At 47.2% G+C, this 22332-nt stretch overlaps 1 protein-coding gene across 2 annotated transcripts; it reads left to right on the top strand.

The window, feature by feature from the left end:
- Positions 1-258: 258 nt before the first annotated feature.
- Positions 259-21801, top strand: C1QTNF2 (C1q and TNF related 2). Of its 2 annotated transcripts, XM_030841218.3 has the most exons (4): positions 259-341; positions 667-764; positions 16461-16713; positions 20517-21801. In XM_030841218.3, the coding sequence occupies exons 3-4, from the start codon at positions 16470-16472 to the stop codon at positions 21128-21130; spliced, it is 858 nt and encodes a 285-aa protein (XP_030697078.1). In that variant the 5' UTR covers positions 259-341; positions 667-764; positions 16461-16469; the 3' UTR covers positions 21131-21801. The 2 variants fall into 2 exon arrangements, with proteins under 2 accessions (XP_030697078.1, XP_060151474.1); XM_060295491.2 differs by lacking the exon at positions 667-764 and having other exon boundaries at positions 303-341.
- Positions 21802-22332: the final 531 nt, after the last annotated feature.

Genomic DNA, 22332 nt, shown 5'->3' with positions numbered 1-22332 from the left:
TCAAACACATGCACACACACCCACGCACTTGCAAACGCCTGGGTAACAATCACTCTCGTGCACAGAAAATTTCAAATGCACTGACAAGTTCTACGCACAGAGCGATGCATCGACACACTCAAGTTGTTGCCGGAGCTAAAAGGTTTTTCCCAACCGATGCCCAAGAGAGCGCGCCTCGCTGCGGGCCGGCCCACGTGACCCGGCGGAGAGCTCTCCCGCCCATGACGGGATGGGAAAAGTATGCCCGGGGCGGGAGCCGGCTGGGCTGCAGCTACGGAAGGCGGGACGGCCCAGAGCTTCGTGGCTGCAGACCCGTCTGGACGTGGCCGGCGGCGCTGAGGGTAAGTGTCTGCGCGGTCTGCCCAGTCCGCACCCCCGCCACCCTCCGGCAGGGATGGAAAGTGCGGGCGGGGAGGGGGGATACGCGGTGCTGGCGCGGGTAGGAGGAGATGGGAGGGAGGGTACTGCCAACACCTCCTCTTTGCAGGCCGGGCAGCCTTATGAATTACAACATGAATTGACATTTATTGAGCGCTTACCGTGTGCCAGGCTCTGTGCTCAGAGGTTTTATCGTTGATAGTAATAGCTCGACCATTTGTCCTGCACCTATTTTGTGCCAGGCCCTGCCAGCCCTCCACTTAAGCTCTTTCGTTTCCATGACAACAGGTTATCACCACCTGCAGAAGGGGCACCGGGCTCAGAGACGTTAATGACTTGCTCAGGTTGCACAGCTAGTAGTTGGTGGTAAAGGGATTTGAAGCCTGGTAAGTCCGAGCCCAATATCCGAACTAACAATCATAGTTACTTATCAAGTGCATTATCTAATTGACTCTTGACAACATTTCTTTCATCAAATATATCATACAGACAGGCAAGCTGAGATTTGCACCCAGCTCTTCACAACTCTCTTCACTCTCCCTCCCCACTACTTGTCTCCAAGCCTTGTCTTATTTACTTTGTTCTTATTTCTCCATCCCCACTGCCACTGCCCCATTCCAGGGCTGTTCCTCTCAACTAAACTGTTGCACTGGCTCCCTGCAGCCTCCCAGCCCAGGCCTCTCGCCCAAAGCCTGAATCCTTTGTACAACCTCAGTGCAATTGTCCTCTACCCTTTGACTGCAAAACTCTCCTGCGTGGAACCCTTCAAGGGTCACCTCCTTAGACTGGCCATCTCCCAGAGACCCCACTGAACCGGCAGCAATAGCAACGACAGTGTCCTATATGTGCCAATCCAAGGCTGATGCTCAGTTAGTGTTCCAAGTCCTCTCTGCTCCTCCATTTCCGCCCTCCCATCTGCACAGCTTTTCTCTGATTCATTCCGTTATCTGGTAATCATATCCAGTATGCTCACTTTCAACTGCCGCTCGGCAAACCTTCCACACTTTTCAGAACCTCACTACTGCCCTTCATTCTAATACATCCAGAGCAGCACAGGCTTCCTTTCTTCCCAGATGTCTTACTTCTCCCCATCCCCTAGCAGGGACACAGCCTTGACTGTCTTCCAATCCTTAAGCCTTCAGGTTACCTTTTGTTTTAAATGATACAAAACTGACAATGCTTACCTTAAAAAATTCACACAGTACAAAAAGGTGGAAAGTGAAAAGTAAAAGGTCACACACTCCTTCCCAATTCTGGGAGGTAACCCCTTTAACAAGATGTGTGTCCTTTCAGGAATTTCCCCCACAAACATACATACACATCTCTATTTATCTGTGTCTATCTTGTTTAAACTCAAGGATAAATCATACTTGACATTCCCTGCTGCAACTTGCTTTTTCACTTAACAGTGTACACTGGCCATCTTTCCATATGTGCGTATACTTTGTTCCCGTGTACAGTGTGTCATTACACAAATGAATTGAGATTTCTTTCACAAGTCTGGGGCATCTCAAACCTACTCCGCCTCCATCAAATATTCAGCAAATTCCCCCAAGAAGTTACTTCTTTCTCTGCAAATCCCTCCATTCTTCCCTATCTTGCTATTCCTCCTCTCATCTTCACCTGCAGATTGGACACAGACGACTGGACCTTCTTTCCTACAGTCCCAGTGTCTGGTGCTTTCTACTCCTGAATGTTCATCATGGGGCAACACAGACCCTTTATATACTCACAGCTTCCCCCACTCCTTCCTCCAGGTCAGAGGACTGCCAAGCTGGCTTTACCTCCATGAGGCGAACTCCTGCATAAGTCAGATTTCTGTTAATCAAATTCTAATCTAGGTTTACTTTTGAAGGGAATTCTATGCCAAATCTTTTTTCAAGGAAATAATCTTCCTTTGGATTTGTGCATTGCTGTAACTGGCTTACTTCTATAACACACACACGCAGCTGCCCTGTTAGTTAAGGCTTTATGTGTATGGGTCCTGTGCCCAAGCAGAGGGGCCGTGATAGAGGGGCACGAGCCCTGGGCCCTGAATCAACAGGCTTGGGTTACATCCCAGCTTTGACCTGGGAAAAATGACTTCACTTTTCTGAGTTCTGTATTCTCTCCTGCCAAATAGGGATGATAGCATCAGCCTCTTAGAACTGTGGGGAGAATTAAAGGAGAAAACGAACATCAGAGCTTTGAAATAAGAACATACCTGCAGAACAAACACATGGAGAATACTCTCTTCCTCTAGATCATACGCCAACAAAGGCCATGCACGATACATAAGTGAACAGGATGCATGACATTTAGGAGTGGTGAAGACTTGACACTGAAGAATATAGGTCCTGTGTATTACTTTGCTAGGGCTGCCATAACAGAGTCACAAAGACTGGGTGGCTTCAACAACAAAAATGTATTTTCTCACAGTTCTGGAAGCTAGAAGTCCATGATTAAGGGGATGGCAGATTTGGTTTCTTCTGAGGGCTCTCTCCTTGGCTTTCAGATGGCCACCTTCTGACTGTGACCTCACATGGTTATCCCTTGGTCTGGGTGTCATGTCCTAATCTCCTCTTCTTATAAAGATACTAGTCATATTGGACTAGGGCCCATCCATATGACTTTGTCTGACCTTAATTACCTCTTTAAAGATCTCATATCTAAATGCAGTCCCACTCTGGGCTTCTGGGGGTTAGGACTTCAACATATGAATTCTGGGGAAACACAATTCAGCCCATAACACCTTGTCCAAGAGGTAGCCAATTGGTGCCCTGCCAGAATGCTGCAGATCCTCCTGATTCTCAAGAAAAGCTGGAAATCTTTTTTTTTATTTGAAGTATAATTGAGTTATGATATTAGTTTCAAATGTACAACATAGAGATTCAATATTTTTACACACTACAAAATAATCACCACAATAAGTCTAGTTACCATCTGTCACCATATAAAGTTATTACAATATTATTGACTGTACTCCCTATGCTGTACATTACATTCCTGTGACTTATTTATTGTATAACTAGAAGTTTGTACCTCTCACTCTCCATCTGTTTCACCCATCTTCTCCCTTACCTCCCCTCTGGCAACCATCTGTTTGTCCTCTGTATCTCTGAGTCTGTTCTGTTTTATGTTTGTTCATTTGTTTTGTTTTTAAGATTCCACATGTAAGCGAAATCATATGGTATTTGTCTTTCTCTGTCTGACTTATTTCACTTGGCATAATACTCTCTAGGTCCATTCTAGGTCCATCCATGTTGTCACAAATGTCAAGATTTCATTCTTTTTTATGGCTGAGTGATATTCCATTATATATATCTTCTTTATCCATTCATCTATAGATGGACACTTAGGTTGCTTCCATATCTTGGCTATTGTAAATAGTGCTGCAATGAACATAAGGGTGCATGTACCTTTTCAAATTAGTGTTCTTGTTTTCTTCAGATGTGCATTTTCTCAGAAGTGCAATTTCTGGACCATATGGAATTTCTATTTTTAATTTTTTTAGGAACTTCCTTACTGTTTTCCATAGTGGCTGCACCAATTTACATTCCCGCCAACAGTGCACAAGGGTTCCCTTTTCTCCACATTTTGGCCAACACTTATTTGTTGTCTTTTTGATAACTGCCATTCTGACAAGTGTGAGATGATATCGTGGTTTTGATTTGCATTTCTTTGATGATTAGTGATGTTGAGCATCTTTTCACGTGTCTGTTGGCCATCTTTAGAAAAATGTCTATTCAGGTCTTCTGTCCAATTTTTATCAGGTTGTCTTTTTGCTGCTGAGTCGTATGAGTTCTTTGTATATTGTGCACATTAACTGTTTATCAGATATATTGTTTGCAAATATCTTCTCCCATTCAGTAGGTTGTCTTTTCATTTTGTGGATAGTTTCCTTTGCTGTGCAGAAACTTTTTAGTTTGATGTAGTCCCATTTGTTTATTTTTACTTTTGCCCTTGGCTGAGGAGGCATATTAAAAAAAAATATTGCTAAGACCAATATCAAAAAGCATACTGCCTATCTTTTCTTCTAGGAGTTTTATGATTCCAAGTCTTTAATCCATTTTGAGTTTATTTTTGTACATGGTATAAGAAAGTGGTCCAGTTTCCCAACATCATCTATTGAAGAGGCTGTCTTTGACCCATTGTATATTCTTGCCTCCTTTGTCATAGATTAATTGACCATACAACTGTGGGTTTATTGCTGGGCTGTCTATTCTGTTTCCATTGATCTAAGTGTATCTTTTTGTGCCAGAACCATACTGTTTTGATTACTGCAGCTTTGTAGTATTGTTTGAAATCAGGGAGTGTGATACCTTCAGCTTTGTCCCCCTTTTTCAAGATTGTTTTGGCTATTGTTTTGGGGTCTTTTGCGTTTACACACAAATTTTAGGATTATTTGTTCTAGTTCTGTGAAAAATGTCATTGGTATTTTGATAGAGATTGCAATGACTCTGTAGATTGCCTTGGGTAGTATGGTCATTTTAACAATATTAATTCTTTCATCCGTGAGCATGGTATATCTTTCCATCTGTTTTCTTTCATCAGTGCCTTACAGTTTTCCAAGTACAAGCCTTTTACGTCCTTGGTTAGATTTATTCTAGGTATTTTATTTTGAAATCTTGATTTTAACATAAAATCTCCCAAATTTTACATTGGCAACAATTTCAAACGTTAAAAAAAAAAAAAAAGACAACAACAAAAAAAAACCAGAAGCATGGTGCAGTCTATGGTTTGCATAATGTCATTGATAAGCCAGCTGGTCACCCCTTGTCTAGATTATAACTTCCTCGGTGGCAGGACCATCTTCCATAGTTCTCAGCCAGAAGTCCTTGCACATTGCAATCTTAACAAAAGTCTGATCACTGAATGACAAAAGTCCAATTTTACATCCTTGTTTAAAGTAGGGCACACCCGTAGAAATCCTGCACCTTTGCATTCATGCCATGCTGTAAAATCACCTCAGCTGTTACAACTGCCTTCAGTGCCATTTATCCCAAAGCTCACAACTGTTCAACTCCTCACAAGCTCACTGTTCTCACCATTTTACAGATGAGGAAACAGCAGACCCAGGCCTGCTCATTATTCCTTCTCCCATTATATCTCTCACTGTTTTCATATAGTGCAATTATATCAGAATAACACTACTACTACTGAGTGCTTACTGTGGGCTGTTACTGAATGATCCTATTTAATATTCACAGTTACTCTATAATGGAAGTATGAGCAATCAAATTACTCATGGAGACATTCCTAAAGACCTCAAATAATTCAAACTGGTGTAATTCAATACAGCTGAAGGATGGCAGGTATTTCTGTTTACCCATGAGAATTTCTGTTTACCTATTAGAATAGCCTTGCAAGGTTCTTGACAAACGTTCACTCATAAAGTGAAACAATAGATTTTTTTATACCATGCTATTTCAAATTCAAATGATTCAAATAAGACGATACACATTGCTTTTCCCATTTCACAGACAAGAAAACTGAGAGATTAAATAACTTAACAGAGGTCAAACAGCTAGAAAATGACTCTTAACCATTACTTAACCACCAGCTCAGCTCTGTGCTCTCGAAGGCTAGCATTGTGTCAGATCTTTAGAGTTACCCTGAATGCCCATCACAGCCTGACTGGAAGTGACTCCATGGAAACCAGCAAGCCCAGGGAAGTCAAGGAAAACTTAGTGGGCTTCCCTGGTGGTGCAGTGGTTGAGAGTCCGTCTGCCGATACAGGGGACGCGGGTTCGTGCCCTGGTCCGGGAGGATCCCACATGCTGCGGTGTGGCTGGGCCCGTGCGCCATGGCCACTGAGCCTGCACATCCGGAGCCTGTGCTCCGCAACGGGAGAGGCCACAACAGTGAGAGGCCCGCGTACCACAAAAAAAACCCCCAAAACTTAGCTTTTTCTCCCCAGCCCTTCAGAGTTCAGACTTTGTTCCTCTCCCTCAGTTCCTGGATCTTCAAGCACAGTCCTTTCTACACCTTTCCAAGGAATCATCTAACCCCCAAATTTCCTTCCCCTGCCTTCTGTATGGTCCTGGATGCTCCTCAGGGGAGCCTGTATCAAAGAGAAAAGAGGAGCAAGGCTTGCTTTCTCTCCTGGTATAGGTAGGCCAGGTGGGACCCTCAGTATAACCAGATGGTGTGCCCTTTAAAAGCAGCAACCACATCTTTTCATCTTCAGATCCCCAGTATCTGGCCTCCAAGGCAATAAGAATAAGCCACACCATTTATTAGGCAGTCTTTCCAAGCCATGGTACCAAGTACCTGCATACGTGATAGCCCATTTGGCCTCCTGTCACTTGATGAGATAAACATTCTCCCATTGATTCACCTATCTCTGTACTGTGGAGCCTGAACAAACCAGGTGGATCAGGGGTACAGGGCCAAGCCAGACACCCTCATCCTTCCCTCAGGACGGAACGGCAGGAGTGAAGGCCAAGCCTCCCTAGGAATCTCCTTTGGTAGCAACAGACAGAAATAAAACTCAAACTATCTTACCTGAAAATGGAGAATTTATTAGGAGCCTACAGGGGCCTCCACCTGAAATGCCACAGGACTCATGGAGGAGGTCAGGGTGATTTTCCGTTGGCTGAACTGCTGTTGGTGACAATTTTAAACAAGGTCTGAATTTTTGTATCATGTTTTGCTTTCAACATCCATCATCTTGTTTGCTTTTCAGAAGGACAAATAATAGCTAATGCTTTTATATCTCTTCCATAGGGCAGGCCTTACTCTAGGAAAATTAAATCCTCATAAAAACCTTCTAAGGTAGGTACTATTATTATCGTCCCCATTTTGGAGAGGATGAGGATGAGGGAGAGAAGATAAGTAACTTGTAGAAGGTCCCACAGCTAGTTGGTGGGATTTCAACTCCAGCAACACTGCTTCCATCTAATACAATACCCACCGTGTGGCTATCAAGCACTTGAAACGTGGCCAGTGCTGCAAGTGTGAGATACACACTGGGCTTCGAAGACTTAGTGGCACTTAAAGAATGTAAAATGCCTCAACAATTTTTACATTGATTACATGTTGAAATGATGATATTTGAGATATACCGGGCGAAATAACATATGAAAATTAATTTCACCTGCTTCTTTTTACCTTTTTCACGTGGCAGTGAGACCGCTTAAAATGACACATGCGTCTCACATCCTCCTCCTATGGGGCACCGCTCTGGTCGGCCACTTGGAGGCCGGCCCTCAGGAGAAGCTGGATACAGGGCTCTGAACACCCTCGGGCCTCCTCGCCCGTCTTCACACCCCACACGTCAGCTGCCTGCTTCTCTCACTGCGGTCCTTGGTCTCCAGGGCGGAAAACAGCTGTGGGCAGGTCCAAAGCCTGACGGCTTTGGCTTCAGCTGCCCGGGAGCCTGACTCTGGCCCTCACTTCGAGGACTTAAGTCCCACGTGAAGCAGCCAGGGACCCAGAGGGTGGGCTCCACTCCCACCACATCACACGCCACGCGTGTTGGTGTGTAAGAGTTTGGGCGTATCTGTCAGAAAGTAGACCTTGGTGGCGGTAACGCAGGGCCCGCCACGCTGACTTCCGCGGTGCCGTTCGAGTTCCCGCTGAGACAAACCTCGCGAGATCCTGGCTCCTGCTCCAGGAGCATTAAGTCTTTAATGAGCATTAAGTCATTAAGTCTTGCTTTGGTATTGAACCTCTTTATCTAGACTGAGCCAAAAACAGGGGCACGGGGGTGAGGGGAGGAGAAAACAGCAGATCAAATATTTTCTGAGGCCTCTTGGCAAGTGGGCCCCATGACTTTTAATCCTCTGTATGTAGACTCAGTGCTGGAGTGTTTCCAAATGGGCATCTGTCTCCAGATCCCAGGAAAGGGGGCTGGTTCCGTGAGCACTGCGGGAGGAGCAGCAGCCAGACCCTTTCTCCTCCCATCGGCCTCTGTCAGCTTCTCAGAGAAGCTATTTCCAATTTGCTTCTTGGAATTCAGGGAGGGCATGGGGTGTTTTCATCATGGAAATTTCACTCCCATCAAAGCGAATTTTCAGTAAGCTTCATCTGCGAGCAAGCGTCACCCCAATCCCATCACCAGCCCTTTCCTTTTAACTGCAAACGCAGGGAGAATTGCCCGGCTGCATCAGGCTCAGGTGTCCTCCACCTGAAACACTCCAGGGGCTCCTAGTGGGAGGTCAGGACTGCACGCTGTTAGTTCCGCTGCAGTTGGTGGCAGTTACGGTTTTAAACAAGGCTCTAACTTTTGTATCATGTTCTGCTTTCAACATTGGTTATCTAGTTTGATTCTCAGGAGAACTCTGTAAGGCAGATGGGGTGAGGGTTATGATCTCCATCTTACGGGTGAGAAAATGAGGCCTGGCTAGGAGGAAATGACTTTTTCCACGTGGCCAGTGAGTTATAAAACCAGGCCTGGGACCCACATGTTCTGAATCCAAGACCAGTGTTCTCCTTGGGTTTCCCTCAGTAGCCAAGTGTGGTTTTGTCATCCTTTTGCTCCCTTTGCTCTTTTGTTACACGAGTGACCATTTCATTCAAGGCCGTTGAACAGCTGTGAGTTGAGCCCTTACTGTGGGCAGGGCGGACCCCGTGCTAAGCTGTGGTCATAACAGAGAGCAAGACAGGCAGGGCCTCTGCATTCCTGGACCTTCCACTCCAGGGGGAAGACAGACAACAGAAAGTTAATGAGCCAAGGAACAAAAAATGTATAATCACAACTTGGGCCAAGTGCTTTGGAAGGAGGACCAGGGTGGTCTGAGCAAACAAGCAGGGGTGGGCCTCTCTGAGGAGGTATTAGCCCTGAGACTTGAAACATGGGGCAGGCAGCTATCTGACGGCTTCTGAGGGAGAGGATTACTGTGTCACACTCGGGGCTAGAAGCTTTGAATACATTATCTCATTATTCCTGGATGAACTCCGTGAGGTAGGTATACTATTATTCCATTGGATATAGTTGAGGAAACTAAGTGGCTGTGTTTCCCACAGCTCTTAGTCACTGAGTGAAACACCATCCCTACCTGTCAGTGTGTCCAACCTCATAACCAACAGGTCAAATTTATTTGAGCACAATTTATATCTTCCGGTCTCCAAGGGAGATTGTGCAGAACTCAGGCTCAGCCACGTTGCTCAAGGCCCAGACAAGTGTCCCTGGAGTTTCCACATTCCGGTAGAGGCACTGAGAGACCCATATCCGCACTGCTGGCCCTTCTCACATCACAGTCTGAATAGAGGGCCCTTGGGAGGGAACCAGGGGTTCATGTCCTGAGAGCTAAGGGCAAGAGCAAGGAGGAGGAAGGCTCCGCCTCTGACAGGGGACCTCAGGCTGGGGCCCTTTAAGCGTCTAGTGTTTTCCTAGAACACTTGTCTTTACGAATCATGAGCTACTTAACTCAGAGATGAGGAACCCAGGGACTGGGTAAATTAAAACCAGACTAAAGAACTTCATCCCAGCTTAGCACCTCATGATTCCATTTTGGGGGTTGAGCCAAGTAACATTATTTTCCCCTCAGCAGGAAGACTACCAGGCAGCCTTCCCTGGTCAACTTACACCAGCAAGGACAATTTAGGAGCTAAGATAGTTTTTTTAAAGGTGAAGAAGGACTAATGCTTATTTTTTCTTATCAATTGAACAGACATTTATGGAGTACCTGCTGTATGTAAAATATTCTGCAAGCCCCCTCCCTGGAATGGGGGTAGGGGCCCTGTGCTCTAGGAGGTCAAAGGAAGGAGGGATTAGAATTGGATCGGGTTTGGGTTAGAAAAACTGGGGAAAGGAGAAAACTTCTTTGAATCCAGGGGTATCAGGGCCCTTTTGGATTTAGGCCACAGCCTTGTTTTCTCTTCACCGTGAATTTTCTTCAGGGCGGAGTCTGGGTCTCAAACACGCATTAACCAAGCAAATATTTCTTGAATACCCGCTATGAGCAAAGAAGTTGGAAGCCCTGGGGATATAGCTGGTGTCCCTGCTCCCGCTTCCATTTTAACGGGAGAGGCCCAGTAAATGGGCAAGCAGACAAATGCAGTGAATACGGGTGAGATATAAGGGCTGGAAAGACAGGACAAGGAGCTGGGCTCCAAAGGGAGAGCTGTCTGAGAGGAAGGCCTTGGAGGAAGTGACATTTAAGCTGAAACACAATAGATAAAGAGCCAGCATGCCAAGAGGGTGGGCCCCCGGGTTGCAGGCAAAAGGGTGAAATGGAGCTTCGCCTGAAATGGGGGGGAGTGCAGGAAGAGAGGGGAAGAACCAAGGTTAGGATGGAGGCAGGGGGCCATTTCCTTTAGGGCCACATCAAGGGTTTGCTATTTGCAGCCAGCAGCCACTGGAGTAAGACCGTCCAGGAAGTGATGTGGCTGAGTTATGTTTATAAAGGGTCTCTCTGGCTTGGGCTTGGAGAGTGCCAGTGGAGGCAGCAAGAGACAAGGCTGGAGGCTCTTGACGGCTCTAAGCAAGGAATGAGGTGATGGGGCTGAAGGGGAGGTGCTTTGTGCACCCTGGTCTTTTGGTTCAGCCCCTGGGGACACTCCGTTAATACTCCAAAGGGGCATCCCAATGGTGGGATGTCAGGGCTCAGAGGCTGCCCCCCATCACCTTGGCTAAACCACGTGTGGGCCTCTCAAAGGACAGGAGGTTTCCTCAAGCATCAATCTCAAGTACCCTGAAGGAGAAAAAGCATCACTTTTACATTCTCTTAACCATGTATTTTATATGATATAATAAAAGATGAGACATCAAAGAAATTTCTCTGTTGCTGTGTGTGGCTTTGGCCTATGCTTCAAGGTATCTTCTGTAATTTCAGATATTTAGGAAGAAAAATCCAAAAAGCACTGACATAATGGAAAGCATTCGGGTGTTAAGGTCTGCCAAACCCAAGTTCAAATGTAACTTCTGCCATGAACAAGTTGTATAAACATGAGCAAATTAACCTCTCCGAGCTTCAGTTTACTCTTCTATAAGACAGGGGAAAAAAAAATAGCAGGGAAGGGAACAAGGCATAGTACATTACATATAGTCTTCAGAGCCCCTCAGACACACGTTCGAATGTTCTCTCCAGTACTCGAATAGTGTGATTTGGGGTAGAATCATTTCACTTCTCAGACCCTCTGTTTCTTTTTTTTTTTTTAATATTTTTTTTATTTATTTTGGCTGCATTGGGTCTTAGTTGTGGCACGCGGGATCTTCGTTGAGGCATGCGAGATCTTTCGTTGCAGCATGCAGGCTTCTCTCTAGTCGTGGCACGCGGGCTCCAGGGTGTGTGGGCTCGTGGTTGAGGTTCGCGGGCTCAGTAGTTGTGGCGCGCAAGCTTAGCTGCCCCGCGGCATGTGGGAACCTAGTCCCCCGACCAGGGATCGAACCCACGTCCCCTGCATTGGAAGGCAGATTCTTTACCACTGGACCACCAGGGAAGTCCCCAAGCCTCTGTTTCTTCCTCTGAAAAACGGGACTATAAGTTTACTGCCTTCATAGGGTTTATTGTAAACTTCAAATAAAATAATTCCAATAAAGAGCTTTGCACAGTGCCTGGAAGTTTGTAGGTGTCCAGTTAAGTCAGTTTGCTTCTGCCTCAGTTTCCCGTAACCAATGAGGTTGGCTTAAATGGCCCGTTGGGGCTCTCTTCAAGTTTGTCATTCTAAGTTTATTTTTAAGACCCGGCAAGAGTTCACCTGTCTGGATGCCTTGCAGCCTTGGCCCCCCTCCAAGCCCTCATCCCCAGGTTTTTCCACCACTGTGGTGTGGAGAGTAGGCTGGGAGCAGGGCTATTTGGAGCTGGTTTTTTCAGAGGTGCCCCTCTGAAACAGAGACACTCTGCTCCCTCCCTCTTGGTTTGGAACCAGAACCTAGTCTCCCCGCCTTTATTTCCAAAACAGTTCCTGGCTCGAGCTGCTTCAAGAACCTCCAGGCTCCAGCTCTGAGAAATCCCTTCCTCCCTGCGTGTTCCAGAACCTCCGCCCCGCCACTGGGGCCCACCCTGGGCCAGCATCACTAAGCGGGATCACTCAGTAAGCCCCCCTCTCAGCTCACTTCCTCCGCCCTCCCTCCCTCCCTTGTCCCAAATATTCGCAGGTTGCAACTTTCCAAACTATTTCAAACCTGCTTTGAGAAGTCGGTTTCTCTTCTGGGGCCCCAGATGTGTCCCAGCTCACAAGTAACACTAAGACCAGTTTTGTAAGATTCTCATCAAGGAGACAAGGGAAGGAGATGGAGATTCCTGGGGCCTGGGGAGTGCCTAGGACAGTTTTCCAAAGTCCATCATGCATGTAACTTCCACCGAGTTTGCCTCCCACCTCCCACTATCACTTATGCAGCCCATGTGGAGCCCAGGTGGCACCAAAGGTGAGACTTCTTCCTGTCCCCCAGTGCAGGTGTAAGACTGGCTGGACCACCTGCCCCCCTTCTCAGCTCACCTCTTTCCAGGCTGAAGGAACGAGGGGAAAGAGAAGTAAAGGGACAGACAGCAGGGGGATTCTTGTTTCTTGGCAGGAACAGGGCTAAGCTCCTCGGCCCGTCTGGGCCTGGCAGACAGGGATGTCTCTTTTGTTGGGGGCCTTCTGCGGGCTCCTTGGCGGTTCCCAGGTTGAGCCCTCTGACTGTAACAGCCATGAAGCGGGCCACCACACTTTCTTTCGCCAGCAAGTCCAGGCCTCACCCTCAGCTTCTGGTTTTCGGGCATCCACCCTGCATGGTTATCACTGCTGGGCCCCTCGCTTTCTGTCCTGGTGCCTCCAGCTCAGGCCGGCTGGGGCTGCGGAATGTCTGGCACCTTCTGTCTACCAGAGAAGGCAGGCGAGAAGGCAGTCAGCCCAGTTTCTGTGCAACTGAGAGCTCTCTCTTCCCCCTTTCATGCAGCAACCAGCCACTTTCCCACCCACCAGCTTCCAGAGGCAGGCCTCAGATTCATTTCCATGCCCCCTCCCCTTCCCCACCACACGGGCTGCATTTTATTCAGTAAAATCCAAGAGTGCCCAGAGTTATGGAATGAGCTCTCAAACTATTCCTTTGTCATTTCTTCACTTTGGCCTGACCTCTCAATTGAGCATGCAGCCTCTCGTGTGTCCTGGTGCTCAGGTGAGAATTTTGATTTTAACACCCACCTTCCCTGACCCACTAAGTCTTTCTTTGCACCCTCTCCCAAGGACTAGATACCCAGACCTAACCTGTGCCCCTGTCAAGTCCCTTTCTTTACGTTGTGCCACAGGCCTTCCTTGCGTCCTAGCAGATGCTCTGTCCCAGGGTCCCTGGCGCTGTGGCCCTGTCTGGGGGTTTCCAAGGTTTCCATGCTTATTTGTGGAGCCTTGCTCAAGATTCTTTAATAATGGGTGTGCACTGCCACAGAAGACAGTGTTCTTTGTGCAAAAGTGATATTAGAAAGGGGTATAGAGGCATGAAAAATGTACTATCACCAAACTGAAACTTTTTTCTTCAATTCATCAGGATTACAGAAACTGAAAAGACAATAACTTTGTTACTGTATGATGTCATGTTATTTAAGGCAGTGTCTGGTACTAGATCATCTCTACCTAGCCAGGGACACCTCTGTGACATTTATTCTCTGAGGTCCAGAGAAAGAAAGTAACTTATCCAAAGTCACCAGGTTGGTGAGGCTTGGAGCTGGAACTAGACCAGGCCCCCGAGTGGCAGCGCAGTGCAGTGCTGCGGTCTCCCCTCCTCTCCCTGGCAGGGGAGGCCTGGTCTTCTCTCCCCTTCATCTGTTCCCAGGGTTAAAGATTTGGAGGGGTCAGGAGGAAAGGTAGAATCGGCCTGTTTCCAGAGGTGGCACAGTGGTCTGGACAGGCTCCCAGGCCTCAGGCAAAGCAGCATGTGAAGGGAAGGGAGGTTGAGGGCCCAGGAGGGAACTGTGAGCTCCAAGGGTGAGATCTGAGCAGTGGTCCTCCCTTACTGCCAGTGCCACGGCTGCGGGGAGCCCCCTCATGCTTGAAGGCTGTGATGAGGCAGCTGAAGGCTGTGCGGGAACGGAGAAGCCAGCAAGACTTCATATCTAGTAAGAGAGGGCCAAGTGGACTCTGAAAGTCTCAGTCAGCATCAGAGGTGAAGGGGCTTAGAAATCATCTAGTCCAGTGGTCCTCAAAATGCGTCCATGAACCGACAGCATCAGTGTCCCTCACATACCACATAATAATGCGAATCTTCCAGCCACAACACAGACCTACCAAATCACAAACTCTGGAGGTGGGACCCAGCAGTCTGGGTTTGGACAAGCCCTCCAGGTGGATCTGATGCATGCTCGAGTGTAGAAACCAACCCCTTATTTTTCAGGGGGGGAACTGAGGCCCAGAGAGGGAAAGGGGCTTGCCTAAAGTCACAAAGCCAGTTACCACTTCAGAGCTCACCCTAGAGGCAAGAAGTCATACCTGGAATGTTCTCTCTCCTGGTTTCATTCCAGGGAGAGAGGCTGTTGGTCACAAAGTGACTGAGCCAGTTTGTTGAGAGATCTTGAACAAGTGGTTTATTTCTGCTCTGGACCTTGGCTTCTGCATCTTCCCGGTGAGGGGCTGGAGGTAGATAATGTCTGGGCACATAACACTCTGGTCTCTGGTGTGATCATGCCCCAGCCTTAAGGACACGGTGTGAAATTAAGACATATTGAGACTTGCAAATTGTCCCAAAAAAATTATATCCCACACGTCTTTTCCAGGAAGCTATTACACCAAATGTGCCACCAAAATGAGAGAGTGAAAAAATAAAATAAAATAAGAGAAAGACATGGGATTCGTAAAGCAGGAGATACAATGCAGGAGAGAGGCAAAGACAATTGCCATGATGGTTATAAAGGAAAATCCTGGGATGACAGCTTAGCATGTACAAAGGTTGGAAAAAGAGAATGGAGGGCTCCAGGACTTATGTCTTTAGGAAAATAAATGGAAGAGGTAAATTATCTGATACATTCGATAATGTAGAGAATAGTGGCGTAGAGAACTAAGCAAATAAAATTATTAATATCTCCAGTAAGAAAAGTGTGTGTAAGAAAGGAAGTATAATTATAGTACAGTGCTTAGCTTAGCAGTAAACAAGACACAATAATTCAGAGTAAATTTTGATTCAGTCAAAGATTATATCTGAACTGCATGAGGGAGAGAAAACAGGGTCCTAGAGTGACGGAGGAGGGCTGAATCCTCATCTGTCACATACAGGAGTTCAAAAGGAAATGTCCAAAATTGTTAAAAAGAAACCATGTAAGCATATTGTCTTTTAATGTCAGTAAATGCCAGAAGAAATACCCAAAAGAGTTTGGAGTGGGCGAGGGTTGAGGGGTGGGTATGAAGATCACACACAATTTTTCATTATAAGCTTTATGGTATTATTTGACTTTATAACAATGTGAGTGTATCATTTTTATTATTTTTTAACTGGGAAAAAAGAAAAAAAAAAAGCAGTGTAGCCTGAAGCAAAGCACACAAGCTCTGGATTTGCCCAGCCTCGTTCAAATCCCAGCCCTGCCAACTGCTAATTGCCTGACTTAGTCATGCTGTGAACTTCTCTGAGCCCCCATTTCCTCTCCGTATCTATTCGGTAAGGATGCCGTGAGATTAAGTAACGTGTGGAAAGCTCTTAGCCCAGGCCTAGTGCACAGGGAGCCCACCACAGAGGAGCTGTGCCCACGGCCCACCAGTGCTGTTGAGGCTTGGGGCACCTTCGCTCAGAGCTGACACCTCACTTCTCACCCACCAATGTGCTGCCCCAAATCCTCTGGGAGAGGCAGCCTAGTTGCAAATCACCGCCTGCAGTTGGAAGTATTGATATTTCTGCCCTTGTAACTTTCCATTCATGCCACATATTTGAATGAAGCCATGGAATTTTTCTCTCCATCCACAGCTCCTCCCCAGCAGCTGTCACTGGGCTGTCAGTTCTGCCACTCTGGAGCGTGACAGTGTGAGGACGTGTGCCTCCCCCGCAGGAGCCCTCCCAAGGGTATTCTGAGTCCATGACTCAGCTCATCCAAATATGTCCTCAAGATGTGATGACACTGTCCAGCTACTTGTATGTGATGTGGGAGATAGGAAGGATCAGAAATGCAACTGTGTCTCTCCCAGATGCCCTCTCCTCCTCTTGATGCCTTTCTGACTGACCCCCAGTTAGCTCACAGCTCTCTTGCCTCCCATAGGTGACCACCATGATCCCCTGGGTGCTCTTGGCCTGTGCCCTTCCATGTGCGGCCGACCCGCTGCTTGGTGCCTTCGCCCGCAGGGACTTCCAGAAGAGCTCCCCTCAACTCATCTGCAGCCTGCCTGGCCCCCAGGGCCCACCGGGCCCCCCAGGATCCCCAGGGACCTCAGGAATGGTCGGAAGGATGGGCTTTCCAGGCAAAGATGGCCGGGATGGCCAGGACGGGGACCGGGGGGACAGCGGAGAGGAAGGTAAGAAGCCCAGTGCCTGTCTCTCCTGTCCCCACCTGGGGTTGACAACATCTGACACGAAAGGGGTTTGCAAAGTTATGAAAACTAATGTGAATTCCATTTCATTGTAAACCAAATTAATGTGTTTTTAAAAAACAGAGCAGTATATTCTCTGGAAAGGAACAGTGAGCATCAGATCTGTTCCTGCCCCAGCTGCACCGTTGATTTGCTGAGTGACTTTAAGCAAGTCTCCTGAAATATTATTCAGAACTCTTTCGGGCGCAAGCGACAGAAACCCGATTTATAGCCCCAAATGGAATTTATTGGCTCATACAACTAGTAAGTCCAAGAGCTGAGCTTCAGGAATAGCTGGGTCTAGGAGCTCAAATATTGTTGTCAAGGCTTTGCTTCTCTCGGTGTGTTGGTTTTGTTCTCACAAATGTTGGAAGTTATGAAATGCCCACTGGTGGGCTCAAGCCTACCTCCTCATGGCTTGATCCACAGAGCAATTCTCAGGATGACTGAGTCTCCTTGATCACATGTGCATCCTGGACCAATCCCTTTGACTATGGAGGTGAAGTACCACCATTTGCTAGGACTGGGTCAAGTGCCCACCCCTTGGTGTGTGTGAGTGTGTGGTGACGGCAGTTGTCCACTGTGACTGACAGCCTCCCTAGGACCACATGAAGTAGTGAAGGGCAGGGTGCCAGGGGTGAAGGGGTGCCAGGCAGGTAGCAGACAAGTTGGATACTGTCTACAGCCCTTCTCATCCTTGACATTCCTTATATCCTGAACGCTTACCCCAGTAACCAAGCACTTTTCAGTGTCAGCAGCATCCCAAAGTGTACATTTCGAGCATTAGTGAAATCATAATTTTTATTTGTATGGCATTTTAACATTGACAAAGCACTTTTGAGTATGCCGCTCATTTGCTGGTATAGCAATACCATCCTATGGGTGAGGTATTCTTATTATCCCCATGTTACAGATGAGGACACAAAATCAGAATGATTAAGTTGAGAACAGCACGTCATAGCTGCAAGAACTTAAACTTTGTAACAAACCTGGATACCAATTTTGACAAATTACCTCTCCCGTCTCCAAACCTCAGTGTCCTCTTCTCTAAAATTGGGATTATAACAGGACCTACCTCACACGGGTGCAGTGAAGATGAAATAAAATAACATGTGAAGCACCTGTCTCAGAGTAGACATACAATAAATGGTAGTTGCCCCTTAATAGACTTGCTGAGCTCACACCACAGCCTGGTAGCAGACTCCAAATCCAGGCCCTTTCCTACCAGATCAAATTAATTCCTCCAAAAGCACCTCCTTTCCAGAAGAATAACTATAAAAATAATGATAATGGCTTTGACTTAAGGGGGGTCAGAGTATGTCTGGCACTGGACAACATAGTTCCCATTTCCTAACCACAGTGATCAGTTGGGATCTGAGCGTGTGCTCCAAGCAGAGCCAGCCAGAGTTTGCATGACATTTTATGACATGATCCATCATCCTTATGAACCCTAAGAGAAACAGGATATCTCTGCTCTTGACTTTCCCCACCTTGATTAAGAACTCTGAGGATGTAGGTTTGGGGCTGTTTTGGCTGTCTCTTCTGCCATGTATTGAGTCTCTGCTGAGAATTAAGCCAACACACCAAGGAAGGCAGTGTTGAGAGATGCAGAGTCCTGACACACATAACCCAGATAAAGCTGGGTCATCCTGGGACCAGTCGTAGGACAGGATAATCTCCAACCACCCTCCCCCTGACATACACATACAAACCCACCTCCAGAGAGGTCTTGACAAGTAAAAGTCAGCTTTTCCAGAAGTTTCTCAAAAAAGGAAATCAAAAAGGAAGCACACACCATAACACGTCATAAAACTTCCTTATCTATTTGTCTTCCCAAAAAACTCCAATCCAAAATGACCCTGTCTTTATTCCTCCTCTTCTCATGGTCCTTTCTCCCACCTTTCATTTATTTTCATTTTTTCAAAGAACAGCTTTTTGACCTTTCTTAGTTTTATTTTTTCCCCCATTCCTTTTATTTATTTTTAATTACACGTATAATACACAAATACATTTTCATTGTAATATATTCAAACAGTATAAATAAAGCAAGATTTCTTCTTAATTCTTACCCCTCGTCATCCTCCTTTCATCCTCCAAAGGTAACCACTATTAATTGGTTAAATGTATAACCTCCCTGGCCTCTTTCATATATTTACATGTATGTATAATAATACCAAACACTTCCAGGCACTCAGCATAAGCAATCCGTTCCTGGAAACTAGATGTTCAGTGAGAAAATGCTATTTGGAAATCTATTTCCCTGTTTCTTAAAATAGGAAAAATTTAAATGCATTACACGTGAACACAAAACTCTAAAGCACAGAAAAATCCCTGTATGTGTACAAGTTAGGAGCCAAGTACCTTGTTAGGATGTGAAATATCTGCAACATTACCTGCTGATCACCCAGTTTGTAGGATGGTTTACGAACACTTGCTTTGTGTGCTGTGATGCTAAGACACTGCTTAGCACCTGGCAACCCCTCCAGCAGCAGGCTCCCTGACTGACATCTGGCATGCTTTCCAAAGCATCTACCCACAGCTCTGCCAGTCTGCCGGTTGTATCAACCGTACCGCCATTGTGTTTGGATGTGACTCCAGTCGTTACCCAGATACAGTTTGTATAAAATGTTGTATTGAGTTTGGGGGACATAAATATAAATGTTTCCCACATAATCATCAGCCAAAAAATGTTGTATTGAGAGAAATGCACATTATTAGAGTATGGGTATTAAAAACCCAGAGGTGTTCTACAGACACATATTACTGTGAAAATGTAATACTGTGAAAACGTTCTGCAGGCTATACCAAGTGTATTTAGCAAGTGTTTACTATGTGCCAGGCACTTAAATGGGTGTAGAAATAGCGTTGTGGTTTCCTCTGAACAAAAAGAAGTTTCTGCCACCTGCTTGTTCCTCTTCACAGTGTAGTTTAGAGAAGTTTTCAAACAGTGCATGCAAATCTGCCTCATTTTTTAAACTCCTGCAGAGAATAGCACATAATGGATGCACCATCATTTTTCTCATTATCTCCCTTTGGTTGGGCATTTAGTTGTTCCTAGTGTTTTGCTATTGTAAGCAATGCTGCTGTAAAAACCCTTGCCCTTGGGGCTTCCCTGGTGGCGCAGTGGTTCAGGGTCCGCCTGCCGATGCAGGGGACACGGGTTCGTGCTCTAGTCCGGGAAGATCCCACGTGCCGTGGAGTGGCTGCGCCCATGAGCCATGGCCGCTGGACCTGCGCGTCCGGAGCCTGTGCTCCGCAACAGGAGAGGCCACAGCAGTGAGAGGCCCGCGTACCGCAAAAAAAAGAAAAAAACCTTGCCCACGTGGGCAGGGATCTTGGGCACTGGGCAGGGAGTTCACTAAGGTCAATGGTTTGAAGTCAAGAGGCTTCTTGCAATTCTTGTCTCAACCCATTACCAGCACAGCCGGGGGAAGGATTGACCTGGCAGACAAATCAGACTCTTCCTTAGAAGGCAGGACAAGGGGAGGGCGTGAATTGTTACAAGTTATTTTTGCCCTGATCCACATGATTCTGGAAGGTATGTGTCACATTCGCATTTTCCAGATAAGAAGGGAGAAGTGCCCCTGGTTGTACCATCAAGATTTGCACCCATTTCTATGCGACTCCACAGCCTTCATGTTCTTTCCCTTATCCAAAGGCTTGTGCTCTAAGGATGGAAAGCCCAGGCCAACGGCCTCTGCCTAGTTCTCTGAGGTCCCCTCCGTAACACCAGCTGCTCTGTCTTCCAGGTTCACCTGGCCGGACAGGTAACCGGGGAAAGCCAGGACCAAAGGGCAAAGCAGGGACCATTGGGCGGGCCGGCCCTCGCGGCCCCAAGGGGGTCAGTGGTGCCCCAGGAAAGCATGGCACACCGGGCAAGAAGGGGCCCAAGGGCAAGAAGGGGGAGCCCGGACTCCCGGGCCCCTGCAGCTGCGGCAGTGGCCACGCCAAGTCGGCCTTCTCCGTGGCAGTGACCAAGAGCTACCCAAGGGAACGGCTGCCCATCAAGTTCGACAAGATCCTGATGAACGAGGGCGGCCACTACAACACGTCCAGCGGCAAGTTCGTCTGCGGCGTGCCAGGGATCTACTACTTCACCTACGATATCACGCTGGCCAACAAGCACCTGGCCATCGGCCTGGTGCACAATGGCCAGTACCGCATCCGGACCTTCGACGCCAACACGGGCAACCACGATGTGGCCTCAGGCTCCACCATCCTGGCTCTCAAGCAGGGTGACGAGGTCTGGCTGCAGATCTTCTACTCAGAGCAGAATGGGCTCTTCTATGACCCATACTGGACCGACAGCCTCTTCACGGGCTTCCTCATCTATGCCGACCAGGACAACCCCAATGAGTTGTAGACAGGCCAGTGCTGGGTCACCGAGGAGGGCACCAGCTTCTGAGCTTGGGCTTCCAGAGCAAGACCCCTAAACTGTCTGTTGGGAACTGGAAGTTGGGAGCTTCTAACCTCTGGCCGACCTCCTCTGCCCCTCTGTTCCTCCATCATTAAATCCAAGCTTTTTTATTCATCCTTCCATCTATCCATTTGCTAATTTTCTTAATATGTACTATGTGGTGGGCACTGTGCTACACTCCAGAAGGTACCTCAGTGAACAAGACAGACTGTGGTTCTCTCCTCGTGGGGCTTACATTCTAATGGGAGAAAAAATTTACAAACAAACCAACAAATAGTATAATTATTGTGGCAAGATGGAGATGCACATGCCATGGTTGAGAGTAATAGAAAGAACAGGAGACAGGGAAAAGGGTGAAATTGTTTTTTTAGATATCATCTTTTTGCGTTTACTTACATAAAGTCTACAAATCTTAAATGGACAGCTCAATGAATTTTCACATATGTACACACCTTGTCACCTTCATGTAGATCAAGAACAGAATATCTCCAGCCCCCCCAACTCCTCAAGGCTCTCTGAAGCCCCCTCCAAGTCAGTACCAAGAAGAAGTTAATTTTTAAGCTGGGCCCTAAAACAGGAGATATAGCAAGGCAAAGGGGGAGGGGTGTCCTGGCAGAAAGAGCGGCAGGTGTGGAGGAAAGAGCTTGGCACACCTGCGGAACTGGCTGAAGGCCAGAGGGATGGGTGAGTGAGAAAGGAGATAGGGACCTGAGGTGCGACGCTGGAAGGTTACACGGAACCTCACAGGTCGTGGCAAAGAGTTCATTCAGCTCAAGAAAGCAGGCGTGAGCGTGACAGTCATACAGGGATGACCTTGAATCTGCTCCACGCGTGAGGCAAGTCAACGTCACACTTAAGCCCTTCATTATTAGTAACAAATCACCTGCGGGCCCGCTTCTCAATCAGTGAGGTACTTGGGTTACCCCAGCATGCCTGAGAACCACTGGGCGGACGTGAGTAGCGTACAGATGAATCTCTTCCCCCGCCCCAGGGTTTCCAGCGTGCAGGGATCTGAGCAGCTGGTGCTGAGAAGCCTCCCAGGTTGATTGCTGGAGAGAACTTTCTGATGGAACCGCAGGTCCCTGGCAGATTGGGTTGACCGTCTCCTAGCTGGAAAAGTGGGGCTGGGGGGCAAAGGAAAGGAAAGG

The sequence above is a fragment of the Globicephala melas genome, chromosome 3 (genome assembly GCF_963455315.2).
Source record: "Globicephala melas chromosome 3, mGloMel1.2, whole genome shotgun sequence".
Classification (NCBI taxonomy): domain Eukaryota; kingdom Metazoa; phylum Chordata; class Mammalia; order Artiodactyla; family Delphinidae; genus Globicephala; species Globicephala melas.
This window is presented reverse-complemented; position numbering and strand designations above follow the sequence as displayed.